The sequence below is a fragment of the Knufia obscura genome (assembly GCF_036327395.1).
Source record: "Knufia obscura strain CCFEE 5817 isolate CBS 148926 chromosome Unknown scaffold_12, whole genome shotgun sequence".
Classification (NCBI taxonomy): Eukaryota; Fungi; Ascomycota; class Eurotiomycetes; order Chaetothyriales; family Trichomeriaceae; genus Knufia; species Knufia obscura.
Genome location: NW_027042698.1, coordinates 318,682 through 342,282, shown reverse-complemented (window position 1 = coordinate 342,282; position 23,601 = coordinate 318,682). Strand labels below are relative to the sequence as shown.

The following is a 23,601-nucleotide window of genomic DNA, read 5'->3' as shown; positions in this document are numbered from 1 at the left end:
AAGAAACCGCTCAATAACATGGTGCTCATTTGCTTCCACAGCTTCTATCTGCTTGCTTTCATGATGCAGATTTTGCGATTGGCTCACACAACAGCACATTCACCGCATTGCCCGGAATGATGCCTTAAACCAAATATCCTCTGCTCGTGGTCTCATGCAACTCGGCATCGGCCGGTATCGTCCGTGTCGTGCTATCAACTTTTCACATCGCTCGTTATTTCGTTAGTCTCAAAAGGTGTCAGGCTCTTCGCCGTTAGCTTCACCCTCCCCTTCAACAGGTATCTCAAAACCCTCTTCTGTGCTGTACAAAATTGCCTGAATCTGCTTGATCAAGCTGTTGTCGTCCTTGTCGAGTTCAGGATCCTGCTCCACGGCAGTCTGCAATAGCAACTCTATGTCTCTCAGCTTGCTGAAGTAGAAATCTCGCTCCTTCTCAAGTCCTGCAATGGCCTCCTTCATGGTTTCATTCTCCTGCCTCAATGCCAACGCTGTGGCCCCTCCTACCGCAGCGCCACCTGCTGCTGCACCTGCTCGTGGAGCGGCGCGTGCTGTTGTGGTTGTAGCTGGCTTTCGTGCGGAGGTCGTTGAGGTTCTACCTGAGGCTGGAGCTGCGGGTGTTGGAGCCGAAACGCCTGCGCCTTTTCGTCTTGCGACTGCATCGTATTCGTGGCCAGGAAAGTTAACGTCCCAAAAACGTTTCGTCCACTGGAGGAACTCTAAATTGTCTTGCATCTTGCATTTCGTGAGCGACTCAATGGGCACTGTGCGCTCAACGGCATGCCTGGTAAAGAGGTCTGTGAATTGTTAATACCGGGTCCGCTTTCACTGAAGATACAGTGCTGGCTTACTTTGTAGGATCTTGAAGTTTTGAATGTAGGCATATTCGGTGTTGACGTTGAACTTCACCCTATTCATGGGCACATCAAGGAAGATCGAGTCATAAACCTGGCATAAAGCGGCACTACAGAGACGTGTTAGCGGCATGATTATGCCCATGAATGCGCGCTTGAAGTCCATACCCTGTACCACATTGCTCGACTTTGGTAACGTTTAGTTGAAGCAGGCTGTTCAACCAATGGAGTAGTTCCTGCCTGTTCGATATGGTCAGCAAGGCATGGCCAACTTGTGGGTATTACGAACCTCGACTCTCCAGCCATAACTTCTTATCGTGTTGTTGTCTGCAGAACAGTCGCGAAAGCCGTAGGTGAGGAAGTATACTGTATTGCACCACTGTTTCGTGTCGAATGTCGGCAGGACGGTCAAACGTGTCGTGGTAGTGAGGTTGGTGTTGAAGTCCAGGAGTGAGAAGGGCAGGGCGCTGAGGGCAGTATTTATTTGACGGTATCAACGATTCGTGAGATCCGTTTGAATGGTCACAGTGTTGTAAACGTAAATTGAAGGCAGCGACTCCCCCAGGCATGCATGTACTTTCCGAAATTCTGGCTGCGGATGCAGGAGCGCCCCTCATGCCAGTGCTTAGGATATTGCAGCCTGGTTGCCTTGTTGCGGCGAGCAACCGGCGCAAGAGTCACGTGAGCTGTATGATCGGCCGTTTATTTATGCCTGAATGCCTTACACTTTTTGTAGAAGCTGATGGTGGCCATCGGGGAGACGGCCCCAAGTGCTGCTACAGATTCCCAGATATACACTCTTCCTTTCTATGATCTTGTGGCACTATCTCACCAGTTGCAATTCGGCCGCTGTTGATGTTTGCTCGTGTGCCTAGCAAAGCACACGTTTGCCTACAATGTCAGCATAGACTCGCTCTCAGGGAAGCCTCGAAGTCCCACAAGAACAATGTCCAGAACACGATCCGGAGAAGATGGCAGACTGCCAGCGCGACCGCCGACCGTCAGGAGGAGGACGACACCGACGAGCAGCCTATACACTACGTGACCGATACTACCAAAGAGCACCAGTCGCAAGTGAGATTCCGCCATTGGCAACCACCCTCGACCGCTGAACTTGGGGTCAATGTCCTGGGCAAGCCAGCCGAGATTCTGGTCTTGCCACAAGGAAGAACAAGCAAACGCCGACAAAGAGGGACCTACCACGAACCACCCGAAGGCGATACAGCGCACGATGCTGTTACACTCCCCGTATCGCAGGAGAATGTGAAGCCGCAGCTCAGCGTCCGCGAAGCACTTGCAGAAGAAGCAAGACCGGCGTTGCCATCGGAGGTCGTCGAAAACATCGACAAGCTGAGGGAAGAGGTCAATGCATACCCCGAAAAATTGGACGCCGAGACACTTTCGAAGTATCAGACGGCTCTAGGATCGGGCTTCTCCAAGACTCAGCTCGAGCGCTACGTCTTGTCCAAGGGCTTCAACTTAGGCGGCTATCGTATCAAAGGATCAGGGAAACAGGCCCTCGTTCGCACCATCTTGCAGAAAGTCTGGGGCTTGGACAGCACTCTTTTCAAGGAGGAGACGTTACAGCCTACATCATCCTCAATCCATCTCGCCCCTGAGACCTTCGAGCTACTCCGCATGGATGACAGCTACGCTGCCCGCCTTTCTCGCTTCACTGATACGACAATGCGATATAACCCAGCAAATGCTCGATTGTGGATGCGTGGTAAGGATGTGGACATCGGGAAGATCAAGGATATATTCGACTCTTTCCCACGTCCAGTCACAAAGATTATCGCCCTGACGCCTACTCTTGACAAGGCTTTAAAGGCACAAGCAGTTGACCACCCGCAGATGCAAGGGCTGATGCACAAACATTCAGCCATACTAAAGAGGAGCAAAAAGTCACAGCATTTGCAGGTCTGGGCTTTGTCAGAGACGAACCTGCAAGGATTCGAGCGAGAGCTCATAGACCGGCAGGCCAGAGTGGAACAAATAGCCTACCACCTGCCGCCATTGTCTTTAGAGGCTCTCGATCGTGTTGCTACACTGCCAATGTCCAGCACCAAGTCTGGCAACTTTTACCGTTACCGTTCACAGATCAGCCCTGACAATGAGCAAACGCTATCTGTTGCCAGGAGTCTAGGGGACGACCAAGGTAAGAAAACCCTCGACGATCTGCAAGAAGCGTTGCAAGCCGCAACAGCAACTCGCTTCAATTGTGACGTTCTCCCAGTGGAGGGTGATATGTCCAAGCGCTTCAGGTCAGAATATTCAGTCAAGCTAGGCCAAGCAACTTTTCGGCAGCACAACCGAGACGGAGGCCTCGTGGAGTCTCCTCATCAAGCTACAAGTTCAGTATCAGCTTTCCAGTATGAAACACCATTTCTTCCGCAGTTTCTAGCTCGACAATCCCTTCTCAATACCTCGACTTCTATCGCAGCAGAGAACGCAACGGACGCTGAGTCTGAGGACTTACCTTTCCGCATTACCCTGCGATCTGCCAGTCCGACCATCAACCCCTCTATTGAGATCTATGCCTCTTCACAGTCGGACTCACCATTATCGCTTAGGATACTTGCGGTCACGCTTGTTTCCACTGCGATTTCTCAGACCCTACTCCTTCCGCACACGCCCGTCGACCTCAATATTATCCGCGAAGACAAGTATACAATCTTTAGCCACGATCTACCTGTCGAACAGCGTCATGCGCCCTTATTAGCTCAGATTGCAGAACAGCTGATAACATTGGACCCAGAAGTGGTTGCCAAGCATCCGGGAAAAGGAACAAAGAATCTCTATCAACATATGAACACGCTCTTCGATTTAGACCTTTCGTGCTTGACATCCTCCAATCCAGCGACGGAAGCCGACGCGCCGACACAGGATCAAACGCAAGACAAATTTAAAGACCCTGTCCAACACGACATGCAGCCTCTAACCAACGACAAGAAGAAAGCCAAAGCCAAGGCCAAAGTTCCCAAGGCCAGCACACCCACAGTCCGTTACGCCTTGAAACGTATCGAGTCCATCGACGCTGCCATCTACGATCTACCTTTCCTATCGCCTCACACGTCTGGCGCCGAACCCGAAGGATCACAAGACGCCTCAAACCCGCGCACGCCAAGGCCCATGTTGGAGCATCTCATCTTGACCAAATTGAGCTCCACCCGTACTCAGGCTCAAACAGAAGTGGTGAGGCTCGTTGAACGACCAATGCTGCATGATGTGATTGATGAGGCTGAAGCGAATTCCGACACGTCCAAAGTTGGAAGCACAAGTATAGGCAGCGATCCTGAGCGCTTCCACGCATTTGTGCGATCAGCCTGTGAAGTAGCGATGGAGCTGGATCGTTTCGTCAGGGATAGAACAAAGATGATGGTTCAGGCACATCAGAGGCCGGAACCAGTTTCGTGAGTAGATCTTGTAGAGTATATATGAACATGAAATATCTTTCCATTTGCTGGGAAGGCCTGCCAGGGTTGTGATCCGTTATGTCATCCCTCTTCCACGTTCTGACGCTCAGCTTTGTCGCGCTTCGTGTGCCCAGTCTCCAATTTCTGAAACTTGCGGTGGTAGGCCTTAACCGAGCGTGTTTTGTTAATCCCACGCTTCTTTAATGATTGTTCCGCGACAATGTTGGCAATCCTCCAGCCAGCGGCTTTCGGGTTGTTCTTTATCACGATTTCAAGTTCGTCCAGCTCGGATTGGTCCCAAGGCTTATATGCTTTTCGAGCGTTAGCGGGCCACAGCCGCCTGAATAGCTTGTGCACCTCAGCCCTGGTCCGGATCTCAGTGGTGCCGAGTTCGTTCAGGAAGCGTCGAATAATAGCTTGTGTATCGCCCTTGTTCGCTGCGCCGTCGAGTATGCTCGTGGCTAGCTTGATCTCACGATCGGTCCATGGTTTTCGTGTCTGATCGCCGACCTTCTCAGGCTGCAGCTTCTCGAGTAGAGATTTGCAATAGGCCTGGCTCACCATCACATTCTGGTCTCGCAAGGTATGCATACACCGCAGCGCCTGATAGAAGATCAATTCTGAAGGATACTCTTCCGCAATATCTTTCGCGACTTGAGTCGCTGCGGCTTGTGCTCGGACCATGCCTTCCTTGGTATCGGATGGCCATTTCACAAGGCCGTACCGTCGCCTCGCCAATTGAATGCTTGGAAGACTTCGTTCAGGGTACCCAGCCTGCTTTAGTTTATCACGAATCATGTGCAGAAGTCCCCATCTGTTGGTACCCATTGCTTGCGAACTAAGCTCCCGAAGTATGCCGACTTCCGAGTCCGTCCACGAGAACTGTTTACGCCCTGGAAGCCCAAGTCTAGACTTCTGCCCGTGAATCGCACAAATACTCTTCCGATAACCAAATTTCGCAAGCTCATTTTGGACTTTTGCCGCATAACCATTTGCACCTGATAATGCTTGATAGGTATCCCGCAAGATCTGCAACTCGTGTTCATTCCAGCCAGGTTCAAGCGCGGAACGGAACGCTTGCTTCGTGCGTGGAATGGCCTTCGACATATGATAGCCAGTTTCGGATACATCTTCATGCACTGCTTCGTCCGGTTCAAGTGTAGGATTCTCATCAGTATCAAAATACTGCGAGTTTTGACTCTCTAGCGGACGTCCACTGAGCTTGTTCCCAAGGTTACGGTTAGATACAAACCAGGAACGGAGAGGTTGCCAGCCGCGACGCAAGTACCCAACATTCACACTCCCCTCTGATGCCTTGCAACGGCGACTCAACAAACCTGCCGTCAGCGAACGAAGCGGCATGGCCCATAATGTCTTATGCAATACCAAAAGTCCCTCCAGCTAGTGCGCCTAGCGCCTCACACGCTCGAATAGAGTGAAGCCTCAGCACTCGCGCGAACGTAGCAAAACCATCCACAGTTCGCTCTTCGCGTGTCCCCGGTAGCCCGAAGACTCTCGACAATTGGAGACGATTCGTGAAGTGCTTGCTGGGTGCTGAACGTTGCTTTCGCAAGCGCGCGGTGGTTCGATAATGGATGCGCGCTCGGGCTGGTGTTTGGAACTGGTGGAACTTAAAGAGTGTGATAACCTCGATGAACGAGTATGTCGATGCCCGCGTGCGATGATGACTTAGGAAATTAAGTGAGCTCGTGGAATTACCTAAGGCGAGATAGGAGGCTAATGGTGGAGACAGTTTTCCACGCTAAATATCTTGGCCAAAAGCTGTACGGTGAAATGAGTTTCGAGTCTTTTGAAGCCGACACATACCATCGGTGTCTTATGATCGAGGATTGCTCAAGTTGCGGGCTGTTCAAAGCCCAACATCCATCAGAAGTTACCAGAACAGAGAGCATGTACATGTCAAGCCACTAAGTAGCATCTCGAAGGTAGGCCAGAGATGATGCTCCAGCAACACAGTCTTCATTGAGACTTTTGGTCGGCAGCATGTACCTCGCCATGCTATCAATCAAATGCCTTATATTGGTCCGAAATGGAATGGAATGGGCACACTATACGGGTCAAACTATCAAAGTGTCTTGTTGTTGTCGTTCTGCAACAATGAACAAGGAGAATGTCTGCATTCATCCAGCACAATGGACAAACCCCGAACTTCTTAAGGATGTCCGGTGTTGTAAAGCAGCTAGGTAAGCGATGCATCCGGCGAACAATGAAGATGACCATCGACTTCCCTCTCCATGCCTCTGGCATGTCATGAGGGGACTGCGTACAATAACACACTAATACATTCGAGCTTCGCTGAACTTCTCAAGCCTGACGTGACGTGGTGCTCACACTTACGGCAGCTACGTATGTATTATGGCCAGCACAGGTCAAACTCAGCCATCTGCAGCGCAACCGAACGTCACTACTCGGTCAACACGCAAAACAGGCATGCTTGCTGATGGTCGTCCAGCTCATGATACTGGTGCACTCCTGACGGGGCTTCCCAACACCAGTGTGCGTGGTATCCGAGGGAAAAAGAGAACTTCAGCTGCGCTGGATGCCAACAACAGCGGCCTGACTTACGCTCAGAAGAGGCAGAAATCTCAGCATCGCACGTCCAAGGACACAACCAAGCAGACTGTAGAGTCGAAAGCCGTGTCGGGCCACAATGCGTCGAGGTCACCCGACAAATCCAAGCTGAATCCTGATCCAGATTCCGTACATAGTTCCAAGCAGCAGCACAAAAACGATGAGTCTGATGGTGGAGAACAAGCGGGGACTGATTCGGAGTATATACTTGCAGCGCCTAACCTCGCTGGTCTAGCAGTTGAATTACGACAAAAGATCATGGGCCATCTCCTCGTCTACGACGAACCGTTGCTCGACATTCCCTTGGCGCTTGCTCCTGAAGGTCTGCACAATGACTCTAATACCTTCACTCGCGACTTCGTCTGGCTGGATAACGGCAAATTTGGGCCTGGATGGCGTAGTTACTGCCGCTTCAAGCTCTACCCAGAGATTCTTGCTGTTTGCAAGCGTTTCAACCAGGAAGGCATGCCACTGCTATATGGCAAGAATACTATCGGAGCCTGTGTACTAGTAAACTTTCAGAGAGCTCAACATCCTTACACTTACCGGCATATGTCTTACTGTATGGGAGTTGAAGGCGGCATCGAAGCTGCCCTTTGGAGATACCCCTTTCTACTGAACATCAATAGTTGGGATTACAGAATATATCTCGGACCAGGCGACGACAACGATCGAAAAGACATGTGGTACAGTGAACGGCTTCACAGCGACCTTAAGCAATTGCGGACAGAATATCGGCGACGTGGAGGTCTACGAGGGCTCTCTATGTCGCTAATCGATGTTGCAGCAGACAGACCTCATCATACCGATCGACCATTCGAATTGCTTATGCCCTTCCATGTACTCAAGTGCAACAAGTTCTCTGTTCAGAGCGAGCCGGTACCAAACATGCTGCCTAGCAGAGTAGTCGAAACCCTGACCAAATACACGAAACTTCAACAGAGTCGTCCCATGCAAGAAATGTTGAATAGCATATTGTCCATCTACGTCCAGTACAGAAAAGAGTTCAGGAGGTGTTCTTCCTGCCACGCAGAAGAGAGAGGTCATGCGAATGGTCTTAGAAACGTTGACGGAAGCTTGTCGGTACCATTCGAGTGGCTTCCTGAAGATGAAACCTATGAACCCGAGAATCGTGCGCTTGAAATGCTCCGTAGTTGGCAAGTTGACGAGTTCTACGCAACGACCAAGGCATTCGCACAGACTATGCTTGGTCTTGGGGGGACCTGGATGGAATGTTGTGAGCACGCGGTCACCGATGATAAGCCGCACTGGTGGCTGCGGAACGAGAATATGTTGAGGTCTTTGAGACGCAGTGTGCACGGATGGTTGAGAGAATGCCCTGAGCCGGAGTAAAATGGGAGTCTTGGATGAGGTGGTAGAAGCCATCTAGGTTCCTAGCATCGATCAAGGTTGGAGTATCACCAACGGTAGCACTCTGTGACATTCGCTACCAGTTCGGCGGTGAGAAGAAGCGGGAAGGAACAGAGACGTTGGTGTCTGTGTGACCAAGTTGTTCAGGTGTTTTGCTACGGCAACTGAGGGACGAACACTCATTCTGGCGGATGACTTACCGCCTAGCTAAGTATGCAGTCTTTTGACGTTAATGGACACCTGTCTGAGGCGGAATCGAGTTAGGCATGTATTTCTCGACCGAATCGTGGCTCCTAGGACAGTAATGGGTAGCTTAGTCACGTCGTCTGGCTGTAGTAACGGTGTCCATATTGGTTTATGTACTGCTAATCAAACGTCAGTCTCGACCGAGAGTAACCAAGTATACTTGAAGAGATTCCGCGTGGCTAGCGTGCTTAGGTAACGCGACAGAAGAATGATTGGCGAATGCCCCACTTTCAGATTTGAGCTCGCTGACACAGGTTTTGATAATCTGTCGGGTTCCTGACTTTTAGCGTTGTTTAGGCGCATGTTTTGCAGCTTGATGACTTGAGCCTTTGACATCTTGACAAGACTTGTGCTGAACATGATTATCAGAGTCTAACGTAACAAGATGCTTCTGGATCTGCCGAACGAAGTCCTCGTTCTGTTTCGCAGACACAGCTTCAGGGCCCCACTGGTGGCGGGGTTCGACAAGCTATCAGAGGCTCCCATAGCCTTGATACTTGACTAGGTGACCAAATGCTCCGGAAGTCGGAACGTTGATATAAACCTGCATATCCTGCTCTGCCATTGAAAGTTCTCTTTGCTCATCATCACAACTCAGATACCACTTCCGACACTAATCACAGCAATAACCGCCAAAATGGTCAAGGTCGCAATCATCTACTACTCCATGTATGGCCATGTGGCTACAATGGCCAAGCAGGAGAAGAAGGGCATTGAGGCAGCTGGAGGACAAGCCGACATGTACCAGTAAGTGCCCAGCAACCACGCCTTCTTCCACAAGATCTAACAACAGTAGGATCAAAGAGACCCTCCCACAAGAGGTGCTAAGCAAGATGCACGCACCAGGCCAGGACGAGTCTGTCCCATTCGCTACACCTGATACCCTAAAGAACTACGATGCCTTCCTCTTCGGTATTCCAACGCGATATGGCAACTACTCTGCTCAATGGAAGACATACATCGATAGTCTTGGACAGCTGTGGATGTCTGGTGCTCTCCAAGGAAAATACTTTGGCGTTTTCGTCTCCACCGGTACTCCCGGTGGCGGTCAAGAAACCACAGCCATCACATCTCTGTCGTCTTGGGTGCACCAGGGTATGATCTACGTGCCTCTGGGCTACAAGTATACTTTCCAGGCACTCGCCAACCTCTCTGAGGTCCGTGGTGGTTCCCCATGGGGTGCTGGTACTTTCTCGGCCGGCGACGGCTCCAGACAGCCAAGCCAGCTAGAACTTGAGCTCGCTGAGGCCCAGGGCAAGCATTTCTACGAGGTTATCGCCAAGGTCAACTTCGCGTGACTAGATGATAATCAGAAGGCGCAGGGTGCGGAGAAGGTTGAGAAGCCTGCTACTCCTGTACAGGCAAACAGCAAACCCAGTCAAGCCATAGATACGGAGGATAAACAGGAAGAAGGCGGACCTTGTGGGTTGCCGAAGGGTTGCACGATATTATAAATCAAGAAATCAACCATTTTTCCTGCTCTTGGATCATTTTTGTATATGGCCACTGTATCCGAGTAAAAGTCAGGGTGGCCCTTTTATGCTTCCATCTTGTAAGGTGATCTCTCATTCCCAAAAAAACAGTGTAAATCCATTCGCTCATGACCCTCGGTGATTAATGTACTGGAAAGTGTTCTGGCGTACTCCCACGCATGTGATCAAGTTCATGACCTCCTCATCGGCTCTAGGAACGACTTTGATATACTAGTCAGCGCTGCTTTAGCAATCGTCGTCGCAGACTACTGGTGTTGCCTCCAAATCAGTTCAAGCGGCGATCATGACCTATGGAGTCTTGGTGTGGGAATCCGACTTTATCGTCCGCTTTTACTGCAACCCAGCCGACGGGCTTGTAACATCTAGCAACTGAAAGGCCGGACCTCACTCCTCTCTCACCTTGCCTGAGTGTTGCATACCTGGCGAGCCTCGATGTGCTGCGCTAGGGGCTGCTCGTGGTCCGCTTTAGCTCATCACAAGGAAAGGCTCTCATAGCATAATTACGGCCATCTATTCTGACAATCGGCGTGGACGATGTATGCCGGAGGCCGCATCTCGTCACTTTGGGAGCCACAAGTCAAGGGCTTGGCGTACAGGTCGGCCAACCACCTTCTGGTTTCTGTGTTTCACGCCCAGGATATAGGATACGCAGACCAAAATGGCGCTAAAAAGTCACACAAATTGTGTTCCTGAAATGACAGATTCTTCTGAATCGATCAGTCTTTGTGGTCTAGAGGTATGTTCCATACCATCGATCACGACGAATATTGTGTGCTAACGGCACGCTCAGGTATGATTCTCGCTTAGGGTAAACCCTGTAGCATCTTGCGAGAGGTCCCGGGTTCGACTCCCGGCAAAGACCCGTTCATTCTTGTCGTATGGGATCAATTTTTGCGGTTTTTATGGCGGTAAACGTTCTCTTTTTGCTCGTGGGGTGGAGGGAGTACATTTTAGGCGTCACACTTGCGGTTCTCGGGCGGAGAACAAGCTAAGTGATCCTTTTAGCCAACAAACCTATGCGAAAAGGTGGTGCGCGACCTGTGTCGTTCTATGGGTGATCAGTTTAACATCGACCTTCACTAAAGAAACAGCAAAAATTGGTCTTGAATTATGATAATTGACGTTGTGCAGTCCATCATCGACGCAGCGTCTCCCGTACAGTCCCATGCAGACACAGCAGCAGTACTTGTGCTTGTGGCGGGTTCCGGAAGTGTTATCTAGCTTCGCATAGTAAACTGTGATACCCAAATTCATATTCGTACACTACTTGAAATCCTTACAGTCGAGTAGGATCGGAGCCATGTCTCCCTACTGCCATATTATCTCTCAACCAGATCGTCACGCTTTACTCAATATCCCAAGGCAGGTCCTCATCGTTCCTTATATACGGTACCGGTGCAGCAGGCCCGTACTTCACCTGACTAATCGTCCTGCCATCGCCCAAGAATGCCCAGATGTTGTCCGGATCTCGATATGTAAGTTCGTAGTGCTCGTACCTTGGATGTCGCATGAACTTCAGATGGTGCAGCAGACTTCCAGGCCAAATGTACACTCGTCCGTCAGGTTTATTGTCTTTGTACCAGGATTTACAGTCTTCAAACCAGATGCTGTGCTTCCGGTGCCATGCATCCATGTATAAGTTGAGCTGAGTTGTGACAGACTGCTTCGGCTCCATACACTTGATCTGGTCTTCCTGCATCTTCCGACAGCACTGCAGGATATATACCATCTGCGACTCGTGACTTGGAAGGGCACAACCTTGACCCCAGTTGCCTCTCGGACCATTGATGACGAAGTAGTTCGGGAAGCCTGGCGCGGCTATCGAGGCGTACACATTCGGCTCTTTCTGATCCTGCATCACCTGGCCTTCAGTGCCAGTGATCTTGTAGTGCGGGAGGTATTGCACGTGGAAACCTGTTGCGCAAGCCAGGATATCGACTTCGTGGAGGGTGCCGTCCGTGGTCTGCACGCCGTGGGGTGTTATCTTCGAGATCCCCTCGAAGACACAATTGACGTTCGGCAGGATCAACGCTTCGAGGTAACCCTCACCTGGCGTCAGACGTCTACATCCAGGGCTCCAGTCAGGAATGAAATGTTTCTTGAGGTCCTCCCGATCACCAAGTCGTGCAGCCATAGAGTCCTGCATGTACTTTTTGGCGGCAAGGTTGAGCTCGCTTCCCCTGTAGAACGAATCCCATCCACCTACGATGGACTTTTCCACTTTTGTCACATAGTCCAGGTGATACTCTGGGTCGTCTCGGAATCGCTGCTTCTCTTTCTCCGTATATGAGTGTTTTCCAGCCGCTTGTGGGTCCTGTGAATCTGGGTCTGCTTCTTTGTTTGAAACGTTCGCACCAAATTGTGGCGCAATATACGTTCTGTTCCGCATGAAGACGGTTAGGGAAGTTGCTGTCTTGGCGATATGAGGTACCATCTGGATCGAGGAAGACCCTGTACCGATGACAGCCACTTTCTTGTCTTTCCAGTCCAAGTCTTGTGGCCAATTGGCCGAATGAGCAACCTGGCCTTTGAAGTCATGCAAACCTTCGATGTCTGGCCACTTCCACTTCGTTAGGACACCAGACCCGTTGATGAGCACATTGCATGTATCCGTGAACGTGCTGCCGTCCTTCTTCCGCAGCTCAACCTCCCATTTGCCAGATAGTTGATCCCATGTCGCGCTGACGACTTCAGTGTTCAGCACCACGAATGGCTCCAGATCGTGCTTCTTGTAGAAGTTCATCATGTAATCCTGGATTTCTGGCGCATAGGAATAGTATCCACTCCATTCTGGATTCCGATCAAATGGGAAGGTGTAAGTGTGTGCTGGAATCTGTTCGGAAACATGTTCAGTTATCCGTGCCTGAAGAGGCTCCATCTCCGCCTTGACTTACATCGCAAGCACAACCAGGATATCTATTCTCGTACCAAGTCCCTCCGATCACTTCGTTCTTTTCGTAGCAGACGAGCTCGTAGTTCTTGAGCATCTTGCGCGCTTTGTGAGCGGCGAGGAGGCCGCTGGCTCCCATACCGACCTACAGATGTAAGGAATGTGCACAAAGCGTAAAGTAAATACTGACATGGATGATTCGGATCGGGTCAGGATCACACATGGGCCTGTCCGGCACGAAGAAGTTTTGATCTTCCGCATGAGGCATCGTGAGTGTTCAGCCTATGGATACCGTTGAAGGGGCAATGATAGAGGCTTGGGATTTCAATAAAAAGGTAGAGCTTGTCCAGACTTGCCGCAAACCAGCTCAGAACTTGCTGCTCGTCGGCAAAGCATAGATGGTTCAGTGGCCTTATATGCCCGGAGCTGCCGCGTTGGCATGCAGACTTACCGAGGCTTGCCATATGAGCACGACCGAATTTGGAGAAAATCAGCAGCACCGACTCACAGCCTCAAGCTCCTCATGTGTTCGCATAGCATCTTCATCAGGTGGTGTATTGATAACACCTACCGTCCCCTTGGCTGTCAGCGAATTATGCACGTCCCATAGGTCGCGCTAAGCAGGCGTCTGCCCATGGCTCGCGGGCACAAGACGGGCGATGAGACGGAACGAGAGCAATTCGAGTCCCTCACGAAACAGACGGCACGTTCAACAGCATTGCCAAAGCGAAAAGGGTACGCAAACGAAGAAGAGAATCTCCAGTAAGCAGTAAAAGACTGACAGGATCCGTGCTGGTTCCTTGCGGACGCCTCGACGCGTCTCATGCACTTAAGTGTGGTCTGCGTAACCGTAGCACGCGTCGAGCTCCACTACAGTCGCCCACCACTAGGCGAGTTCCACCACTTGGCGAGTTCGCGCTAATATGCGACGCGTCTTAATCTTCTTCTATTAATATAACTTAATTAATTAATTATATAATAATCACTTAATAGTATCGCTTTAAATTGTGTCCCCTATTTCTCGCGCTATTAAAAAGTATAGAACGTATAAGATCCGTATTAAAGACGTAGCGTACGACTATAAGGTTACGAAATCCACGATAGGTTGTTAAGCGCGTAGTAGACCTAGTATACAACGATACTTATATACCCTACTTACTAACGAAGAGGAATAAGCGATTATTAAGTAGATTAGAGACTTATAAAGATAGTACTAGGCTACTAGTTACGTATATATACGATTAGCCGTACAGCTATTCTTATAAAAGCGTAGCTAAAATAAGTATAAAATCAAAGTTAACTAAGTCGATTAATTCTAGTATCGTTATAGTCTTAGATTAAGCTTATTAAAGCCCTAATTAATAAAGCGACTTATTAGCCTAACGGAGTAAGCTATAGATAACTTCTTTAACTATTTTAAGGAATAATTAAATAAGTTTAGTATTACCGGCGATCGAATCTATAATATAAACGAAAAGGGCTTTTAGCTCGGGTTACCCTCCTTAGAAAACTGCGTTTTTAATAAGATAATTAGTCCTTTAGTTACCTTAGTCTCTACTTTATTTGACTAGATTATAATTATTAAGTATATTATAATAACGAGTATTTATATATAACGTACCGTATATAAACTAGGACTATTAGGCTAATAACTATAAGAATACGCGCTCTAGTATAGGTAAGATATAATATACCGTAAAGGCTATATAGAAAAGCTAAACCTAATTAGGAAACAGCGATATTAGGAATATAGTAATATTATATTATTACTAGTATTCTAATATTATATATTACGAATATATATACGAAGTTATTTTATAGTTAGTTAGTATAATATACTATATATAGACTAGGGCTATTAAGCTAATAACTATAGGAATATATACTCTAGTATAGGTAAAATATAATATACCGTAAAGGTTATATAGAGAAGCTAAGCCTAATTAGAAAATAGCGATATTAGAAATATAGTAATATTATAATATTACTAGTATTCTAATATTATATATTATAAATATATATACGAAGTTATTTTATAGTTAATTAGATACTCTTTTAACTTCTATAGTTAATCTTAAATCTAAGTTTAACCTAGTTTAGTAGAAGTTTATTTATACTATTTTATATTCGTATCCTATAATACTTACTATAGTAACTAACTTTACTACCTATTCTAGAGCTATCTTTATTATATCTTAGGTAATTTAGAGCTTATAACAGTATCGTATTACGGCCGATACTTATATATATTAGGAAAGAGCCGAATACTTTATAGTAAGGCGACGCCGATAGTATACTAGACTAGCTATAGGAGTTTTTAAGTACGGACTAGTCTAACGTAGATATATACCTTAAATAGCTATAATAAGTCATAATTCTAGAGCGCTAACGAGTTAGTAGGCTAGTAGCCCTAGTCTATAACCCTTATAGTATCTATTTAGATATCGATTTCTAGATACAGACCGAGTTTAACGGTATATACTTTATTTATATACTACCGCACACATCCTACTTTTTATAGCCCCTTAACGTCGATTACTTTAATTATATAGTATAAGAATATAAGAAAGCCCTTCGGAACTATATTTCCGTAGCTAATACTACTATTAAATAGGTAGAGTTTAATACCTATTATATATAAGTAAGACTATACGGTCTAAAGAAGTAGTATATATAAAAAGGCTAGAGTTCTTTAGGTCTTTATCTACTAAATTAAGATAAGATTAAGGCTAAGCCTTAAATCGTTAACTACGAGTAGTTAGTACTATAATACGTATAGCTACCCGATAGTAGACCTTTAGACCTTCTATAGATATCTAAGAAGTAATCCGACGCGCAACGATTAAGCGATATAAATTATGGACCGTTACTCGCTAGCTACCGTAGTTTAAGTCGCTAAATTAGCGAAATATGGTAAGCAGTAGGACGCCGCTAATACTATATACTAGGTACAGATTACCTACGTACGAGATGAATATAAGGCTAAAGAACGTACTACTAAAGCGGTACGAGTCGCTCGGCTGCCTATATATTATATACTCGAAAGGGGGTACTTAAAGTAACCCGGGGCAGGTATAACGATTAAAAGGTGTCAGTACAGTGGAAATAGCGAGGGATAAAGCGATAACGTCAGACAATAACGTTTAAATACCCTCTACGGGATATACGTATATCAAATATTAAAAAAAGTACTATAAAAGACGACGACGAGGTCGAGTCTCAATCGTAGTATAGGGGATACATATAAAGTTTGAGACTCGCCAAGTGGTGGAACTCGCCTAGTGGTGGGCGACTGTAGTAGTAGCTCCAAGCGAAACATCAAGCTGGCCGATCTTCATGGCCTCAGAGTACGCAAGGAGCTCGGAAGAACCGTCTTGAGGTAGCAGTTTTATTCTCAGAGGCCTTGATCACAGAGACATGAGACGTTCATCTCATGTCCTCGAAGGACGACAATCCTGCGATCAAGTCAAGTGCACACAGGGGACTTGCGAGTCCTGTTCATATTTTGGCCAGAGACCAGCAGCAGCGTGTCCGACCATATCTCAACCGCCTTCTGGTGAAATCAGCGTGATGGACGACTCTCATACCACTTTGCCGAATTCCGGCGTTGTAACGATCGCATGCACAGTGGCTCACATGGCGGTGTCTGCGGTCCCTACGATTATGCATTGCCATCCGAAATGACCACCGCTGCGCGTCACACTGAGGCAAAGGTAGTATCAGGAGGCAATGACGCTGCTGGATGGTGTTGACCACTTCGAACAGTCACCATGTTCACAGTCCTGCAGACCAGAGACTTGGAGGTCAGCTTAAGGTCCTCTATCAAGGTACCTGAAGGCTCCACCCTAAGCCAAGCATGCCTCAGGTCCCGAACTAATCATACAACGAGTGCCTTTCTGAGTCCAGTGAGTACCTTAATGCATACAGGGAAAGGCTAGAACCATGTATCTGAGTTAGCATGACCACAGTGAGTTCATCCGGTCCTCATATGTATCCCAACCAGACAGCACTCTCCAGAACCCCATTTGAGGCCCTTCAATGATGCTCTACGACGTTGCAATCATTGGTGCTGGGCCCTGTGGCCTAGCGACAGCAGCTCGACTACGGGAGAAGACGCCTTCGGCACTCTTCACTCATGACGAACATGCCCGGTATTGGAAGAAGCATAAGCAACAAGCAAATTCACTCGAACAGGAGCACAAGAGGAGAAAGAGATCAACCGACTCTGGATACAGCAGCGGTGCCGAAGAGCTGAAGAGAGACACCGAAGTTCGACCTTCTATAGTTGTCCTAGACGCCGGCTCAGATGGCTGGACAGCGACCTGGAAGCAGCGCTTCAGCAACCTCAATATTCCGCATCTCAGGAGCCCGTTGTTCTTCCACCCTGATCCAGGCGACAGAGATGGCCTACTGGCTTTTGCGCACGAACAAGGCCGGGTAGATGAGCTTCGAGAAATTACAAATGTGGTTGGCAAAGAACTCAGCAAACACGAGAAGAAGCGGCAGCACAGCCGGAAGAAGGCACGAACAACTGCACGTCACCTTCGGATCGATGGAAGAGATCAGATAGATTACTATACGCCATCCACAGGGCTATTCGAGGACTACTGTGACGTTCTCATCAAGCGGTATCGTCTGCAGGGTCTTGTTCAGCAAGCTAAAGTAGCGGATATTATCTACGATCCGGAGCCTGAAGATCTCAAGCACGGTTTGTTTACTATCAGCACTTCCACCAATGAAACTTTCCTCAGTCGCATCGTCGTGGTAGCTACCGGCGCCTCAGCGGCTCCGTCAGTCCCCAACCTACATCAACTTCCGCTTCCTAGCCAGTAAAACGGCAGCATAACACATGTCTTTACCCCACATGGCACCGGTCTACCACCACACATCCACCACAAACTCCAGACCAACCCTAGCAAGCCCATCAATATCATCATAGTCGGAGGCGGCCTAACCTCAGCTCAACTAGCCCACCTCTTCCTCATGCACCACTAGTCAGTACACGTTCACCTGCTCCTACGCCACTCCAAACTGAAATGCAAGCCTTTCGATGTCGATCTTTCGTGGGTCAGCAAAACACGCAATCACCTCATGTCCACATACTGGTCGGCTGACACAGACGAAGAACGCTTGGCTATGCTGCGGGAAGCACGCAATGGTGGAAGTATAAATCCTCCCTTCGCAAAGATCTTGCAGAAACACGTCGCAGAGCGGCGGCTGGACATACACACAAATACTGGATTACAGCTGGACAAGAGTTGTGTTTGGGATGACGGAACGAAAGTATGGACGCAGCTAAGCTTGCATCGCGCGACTGATGCATTGAACGAGGCTGACAATCCATTTCCGAATGGGGTCGATCATATCGTCTACTGCACAGGTGCTGCACCTTCTTTCGACAGTATTCCATTCCTGTCATCACTACGAGACAATGCCCCTATCGAGACATTAGGTGGACTTCCTGTGCTGAATGAGAATCTCATGTGGAACGACGACGCTCCTTGTTTCTTCACTGGTGCACTAGCTGCGTTGAGATTGGGACCAGGCGCTGCGAACCTGGCTGGAGCAAGACAGGGCGCTGAGAGGATTGTTTGGAGGGTTGAGGAGTTGCTGGGTATGAAAGATACACCATCACGGGTCGTCAGGCAATATGTTGCTGTAGGTGGCAGTGGCGAAGCAACCAAGGCTGATCGCGAGGAGCACAAAGCTACCGCCCAGGAGCAAAGTGACTTCACTGGGAGTTTCAGCAATCAGTTCGCTGCTTTGGGTGTCGGAGAGAACGATTGAGGTTTCTGCCAGCCCTGAAACTGGTAAAGGTCTGCCAGGGTGTCGGAGTTTGTAGCGATACATGGTATATGGATTCCCGGCTGATTGGTAAGGTAAAAGGCTTCGATGGGGCCCCATCTTCTACGGCTAGCAGATACGAAGTGTTCATGGACGTTGCTATCCCGCAACTTTGGCGTTGACTCAATACCTGTTGTTGCTGCCAATCATTACGAGCACGCCAAGAAACTCAAGAGTCCTAGCCAATGGGAGATGCAGACCTCTCGGTTCTCTCGCTTACGCTGCCAGAGCTATGCCCAAATTAGTGACACGAGGCTGATTCTCGACCGGTCTCTCAACGCATATCAAGACTCTCCTCACGAGACGTCCTCCGCTACCAGCAGTACATTTTGGGTGCAGACTGATGTTCTATCTTGTCGTATGTTCGAGCCTGTAGAGGGTCTCGAGGTACATTACTACCAAAGCACGATTTCTTACCAACAGACATGGCAGAGTTTGTGACCCAGATGACCGCTGCATCAGCGCACTGTCACACAGGGCGACACAAGCCGCCCAGCGAAACGCTCAGCCCTGCAGACCCTGCGGTCTTTAGCGAGATATGGTTGGCACTTGATTCACTGCCATGCCTTTCCTGCAGCCGGTCGGCTTTAGACTTTGCTAATGAAGTGAAACACACACAATGAGTTCTACCTGTTCCGTCTTGGCTACCGCTGCCAGGACTTCACTCTGTTGCTGCAGCCTAGCACGTGCAGAGCTCTTAGCACAAACCAGTCATGGCCCCCACTGTTTGCCCTGTGCTTGCTGGTACCATATCGGATGCGCAAAGTCTTGGTGTTCTAACAATGTCTATATGCTGAAGATCTACTAAGCGCAACAACGTGCATGTCGACGATCTGTTCGAGCTAACTGAAACGTTCACGATGCGTCCCGGGTCAAGACGTCAGGTATATCGGGCAGTGTCTACCGATAGCGAAGGTGTGTCAAGTCCGTACAGCAACACTTCCTCGCCAATGACATTTTATAGGTCCTGGCACACATGTCGCAAAGCGTAAGGATGACAAGTTCGATTTCAAGCCGGTTCCTCTAGGATCTATTTTTCTGACTACCTTCCTCCTCACATTCGCTATCTGCATTGCGCTTATCGAGGTACTTCTGCACAATACAAGCACTCCAGCCGCGCAAGCAACGCCCTCCGTAGCCCCGACATCGACAACGCCTCGCAGAGTGAAGAGAGGCAACGTACAGCATGGTCCGATTTTCAGACGGCAGTACGAAGCATGTACAGACCTCGCAGCCATCCCAGCGAAGCTCGCTAGTCTCTCAGATGCTAGTTTGAGCTTGTGCTCTGACTTCACAGTCTCATACCTTTCTCACACCGCAAATCTCTCATGGCCACTACAGTCAGCTCTGAGCCAATGGCTCATACCTTTCAATGACATGACATCCTCTACTCAGTCATTGAGTGGACTCACCGCCTATTGCGACACCACATCTCCACCTAAAACGTATGCCTCGGGTAGCGTTATCAAGACTGTGCCGGTAGGCTGCAGTTCGGGGACCATCGAGCTCTCCTCGGACATATGTACTGGGTTCGGGAAATTCTGGATCGAGAACTTCGCACTCACTTCAACGATCAATCCAGTCTGTGGTGTGAGCTCTGACGCCGTCATCGTACCTACCTCGCAGCCACGCGATGAATCTTCGTACGTGCTTACGGACAATTTGTTAGTAACGGATACGCGCGGTGTTGACCCTGGCGACACCATAGTGCCTGAAAAACCGTCAGAGAGCGCCAGTGGCCAAGACTCTTTGGCCCCTGTCGTACCAAGTACACCGGAACTACCTACTATCACTGTTGCGATTGAGCCTACAACTGTGCATACACCTGCCCTGGTTGGTCCCGAGCCCACATTGCCGAGAGTGACCCTAACAGCAGGGTCAGTACAAACATTGCCAGCTGCATCGGAAGGTACAGGGAGTCCTCCTGGTGCAGCGATAACGAAACCGCCTCCTGCGACACAAGCGTCTGGTAGCCCCGCAGTCGGGACTCAGACCATCATTACCAACGTCGACGCCATAGCGCCGGTCGTGGCGACATATACCATCGAGGATTCGGCAGGGTCGCTACATACAATCACTACAGAGGTCAACCCTCTCGCGCCCATGGCAGCTACGTATATGGTCACGGATTCTTTGGGACAGGTCCAGGCTGCGGTTACGACCTACGACGCGTTAGCAGCCTTACAAGCGACGTTTACGTTCATGGATTCTTCTGGTGTTATACAGACTGCGGTAGCTGCTATCGGCGCGATTGCTGGCTCTTCGTCGGTATTCACTACGGTCAACACCCTCGGACAGGTCGAGACGCTTGTGGCTATCATTGGCACACCAACTGCCTCCTCCTTGACGTACCTTGTGACCAACTCAGACGGTCACGTCGAAACCGTGGTTACCGCGATCGATGCATTAGCAACCGCTCTGTCTACATCCATCCACACATATGCCGATGGAAAGGTTGAGACGATTGTCACTCCCGCGCATGCTCTTGCAGAGTCCTTAACCACCTACACTACGACGAGAGGTGGCAAGGTTGAGACTGTAGTGGCCACACTTGGAACAACAGCGACTTCTTCGGGACCAAGATACACGACAACAACACAGTACACCTCTATGGTAACAACCACGGGTGCTAATGGGAAGGTAACGAGTTTCTCGGCCGTCGTTATTGAGACCGTTGTCCTTACCACGAGTCCGGCGCCTCAAACATTAACCTCGTCCAGGACTTCCTCTGCTACAACGAAGCCCTCCGTCACTCGTCCACCGCAACCGAGCTTCGTACTCACTCCCTCGGAGAAAACGATAGATGGCACATTCACGAAGGCCAGCTACTTCCTATCGATGTACCTTGCGCCACTGCTGGCTGTCGTCATCAAGGCCATGTGGGAGACCGTATTCGCTGCAATCAGGCTCATTCAACCATTTGAGAGAATGGCCGGTCCGGTGGGTGCTGGCGCATACTCCCTTTTCGCACAATACTTGTCGAGTTCGTTCTCGTTCGATATGTTCAACTCAATCGGGTACGGAAACCTGCTCCCTCTGTGGTCTGCAATTTTGTACTCGATTGTGCAGATCGGAGCCCCACTAGCGGCTGCATCAATGACTGTCAAATCACGAGATATCTGCATTATCGACGGCAAAGAGAGAAGGTGCGATCCGACTTGGGTTGTGAATGTTCCTTTGCTACGAGGCCTGGAGGGTGTGCTTGTTACGTGTCTTATTCTTGTCTTCCTGGTCTTATGGTCGGCACGGCGATCGCGGTCTGGCGTATCCTCAGATCCGTCTTCTCTCGCATCACTTGCGCTGCTCATGAACCACGAGTCACTCCTGCACGACATACAGCAGGTCGACCCAGATGCGGACCATTCTGCCTATGAAGCTGCCCTAGAGGGACATCGGGTGCGGCTTGGTCATCATAACAATAATGGTGACCGGCGAATGTATGGCATCATTAGCTCAGGAGGCACAAAACTGCCAGAGCTTGATGATGAATCCACAGCATACGGGAGCAACACGATCCGGTCGAGCACTCACTACACCTACCAGGCAATTCACAACCCAGCAACCACTGTGCAGTCGTCATCTTACGCACGAACCACTTTCGTGTCTCGAGCACGGCACAACTTTACCATGGACATTCTTGGCCTCTTCTTTCCACTCACACTACTCACGCTTGTCCTTACGTTCTACCTCGACAACAATCTCAATGACATCTTCAACAAGTTCTTAAATTCGAACACGATCGGTCCTAAACTTGTCCTCGTGGGTCTAGCATCACTGTCATCGCTGCACCTTTCACATCTCGAACGATCTGTGCGTATCACTGAGCCATTCCGTCGTTTGGCTGCGAATGCACCGCACTCGAACCCTTCATCTTTGCTATCCTTCTTCGGCCGTGCCAAACGACGAGCCAACACAAGGACAACGCCAGCGCCACCAGAAACCACCATTCTAATATCTCGCTCGGGTACACGTTACTCTAATATCCCGCAGTGCCTCGCCCTCCTTGCAAGACACCAGCTCCACGGCGGCAGAATGATGTTCCAGACATTACTCTCGCTCACCGCAATCTTATCGGACCTGAACATCATCGCGGTGGCCGGAGTCCCTTACAACGATGCCATGACGTGGGAAGTCTATCAGGGTAGTTGTATCGCTAGTCTTGCAATCACGTCCTGGATCGTGCTGATGTACATAGTTGTGCTCTTCTGGTGGAGGCGCAACGAAGTTGTGCAAGTCGTTGGTGGGAGGAGCATAAGTAAAGGGGTTGGCACAATTGGCGGATTGATGAGGTGGCTGCTTAGCGGTGGGCCAGAGGTTATTGAGGCGATTGGACGGGTCAAGGAGGAAAGAAATGCATGGAAGGAGTGGAAGAAAAGGTATGCTCACGAGGGTGAAAGTGGAACGAAGGTGTGGTTTGGACGGACAGGCGTGGTGGGTGCTAACGGGAAAGAAAGGTGGGCGGTGTGCTGCGAAACCAGGAGTGATGAGACATCTGGCATGCGAGAACGAACAAGAGGCAGTTCGCAGGGGCTCAGACAGTGGTTTTGATGACCTAGAAGAGCAGCGAACTTTATTCTCCGTACAATTGTGCAGTTCAGAGATGTTCTCGAACGAAATGGCTGCCGTTCGCTTAAGATCTTGATTCCACTGTTGGGTTACCTAGCTACCTCTGTGTTGAGTCGTTCCTGATACCTTTGCCTGCGTGGATCGGTATTGATAGCAACTCCATGTATGCAAGCTTGCACCTACACTTTCAAGCTCGAAGTCGTGCTCGTAAGCACCTGCGGACAACAGCACCCACGGCAAGCGCGTGTCGCCAATAGAGTGCCGGCTCGTCCGCCAGAAATCCAGGTGTCACGGACATCTCCGGCGCCTGCTGGCAGACTACTTGGGCGCCT

The 23,601-nt window shown here is 49.4% G+C and overlaps 9 protein-coding genes and 1 non-coding gene across 10 annotated transcripts; 7 read left to right on the top strand and 3 right to left on the bottom strand.

Annotated features, from left to right (window-relative positions):
- Positions 1–228: 228 nt before the first annotated feature.
- On the bottom strand, positions 229–1,157 carry BIM1 (microtubule integrity protein mal3; the record flags this gene model as incomplete). The annotated part of the gene is made up of 4 exons (XM_064877278.1): positions 229–794; positions 849–961; positions 1,020–1,091; positions 1,141–1,157. 4 exons carry the CDS (start codon positions 1,155–1,157, stop codon positions 229–231), a joined length of 768 nt encoding a protein of 255 aa, XP_064726780.1.
- A 549-nt stretch (positions 1,158–1,706) lies between these two features.
- PMZ80_008881 (uncharacterized protein) lies at positions 1,707–4,268 on the top strand (the record flags this gene model as incomplete). The annotated part of the gene is made up of 1 exon (XM_064877277.1): positions 1,707–4,268. One exon carries the CDS (start codon positions 1,707–1,709, stop codon positions 4,266–4,268), a length of 2,562 nt encoding a protein of 853 aa, XP_064726779.1.
- Positions 4,269–4,348: 80 nt separating this feature from the next.
- PMZ80_008880 (uncharacterized protein) lies at positions 4,349–5,374 on the bottom strand (the record flags this gene model as incomplete). The annotated part of the gene is made up of 1 exon (XM_064877276.1): positions 4,349–5,374. One exon carries the CDS (start codon positions 5,372–5,374, stop codon positions 4,349–4,351), a length of 1,026 nt encoding a protein of 341 aa, XP_064726778.1.
- Positions 5,375–6,643: 1,269 nt separating this feature from the next.
- PMZ80_008879 (uncharacterized protein) lies at positions 6,644–8,212 on the top strand (the record flags this gene model as incomplete). The annotated part of the gene is made up of 1 exon (XM_064877275.1): positions 6,644–8,212. The coding sequence occupies one exon, from the start codon at positions 6,644–6,646 to the stop codon at positions 8,210–8,212; it is 1,569 nt and encodes a 522-aa protein (XP_064726777.1).
- A 901-nt stretch (positions 8,213–9,113) lies between these two features.
- On the top strand, positions 9,114–9,774 carry PST2 (flavodoxin-like fold protein; the record flags this gene model as incomplete). Its single annotated transcript, XM_064877274.1, has 2 exons — positions 9,114–9,223; positions 9,273–9,774. The coding sequence occupies 2 exons, from the start codon at positions 9,114–9,116 to the stop codon at positions 9,772–9,774; spliced, it is 612 nt and encodes a 203-aa protein (XP_064726776.1).
- A 914-nt stretch (positions 9,775–10,688) lies between these two features.
- On the top strand, positions 10,689–10,831 carry PMZ80_008877. Its single transcript has one exon. It is a non-coding gene; the product is annotated as a tRNA-Pro (tRNA).
- A 483-nt stretch (positions 10,832–11,314) lies between these two features.
- Positions 11,315–12,998, bottom strand: PMZ80_008876 (uncharacterized protein; the record flags this gene model as incomplete). The annotated part of the gene is made up of 2 exons (XM_064877273.1): positions 11,315–12,802; positions 12,864–12,998. The coding sequence occupies 2 exons, from the start codon at positions 12,996–12,998 to the stop codon at positions 11,315–11,317; spliced, it is 1,623 nt and encodes a 540-aa protein (XP_064726775.1).
- A 3,902-nt stretch (positions 12,999–16,900) lies between these two features.
- Positions 16,901–17,692, top strand: PMZ80_008875 (uncharacterized protein; the record flags this gene model as incomplete). Its single annotated transcript, XM_064877272.1, has 1 exon — positions 16,901–17,692. One exon carries the CDS (start codon positions 16,901–16,903, stop codon positions 17,690–17,692), a length of 792 nt encoding a protein of 263 aa, XP_064726774.1.
- Positions 17,693–17,723: 31 nt separating this feature from the next.
- PMZ80_008874 (uncharacterized protein) lies at positions 17,724–18,646 on the top strand (the record flags this gene model as incomplete). Its single annotated transcript, XM_064877271.1, has 2 exons — positions 17,724–17,732; positions 17,903–18,646. The coding sequence occupies 2 exons, from the start codon at positions 17,724–17,726 to the stop codon at positions 18,644–18,646; spliced, it is 753 nt and encodes a 250-aa protein (XP_064726773.1).
- A 917-nt stretch (positions 18,647–19,563) lies between these two features.
- PMZ80_008873 (uncharacterized protein) lies at positions 19,564–23,251 on the top strand (the record flags this gene model as incomplete). Its single annotated transcript, XM_064877270.1, has 2 exons — positions 19,564–19,618; positions 19,668–23,251. The coding sequence occupies 2 exons, from the start codon at positions 19,564–19,566 to the stop codon at positions 23,249–23,251; spliced, it is 3,639 nt and encodes a 1,212-aa protein (XP_064726772.1).
- Positions 23,252–23,601: the final 350 nt, after the last annotated feature.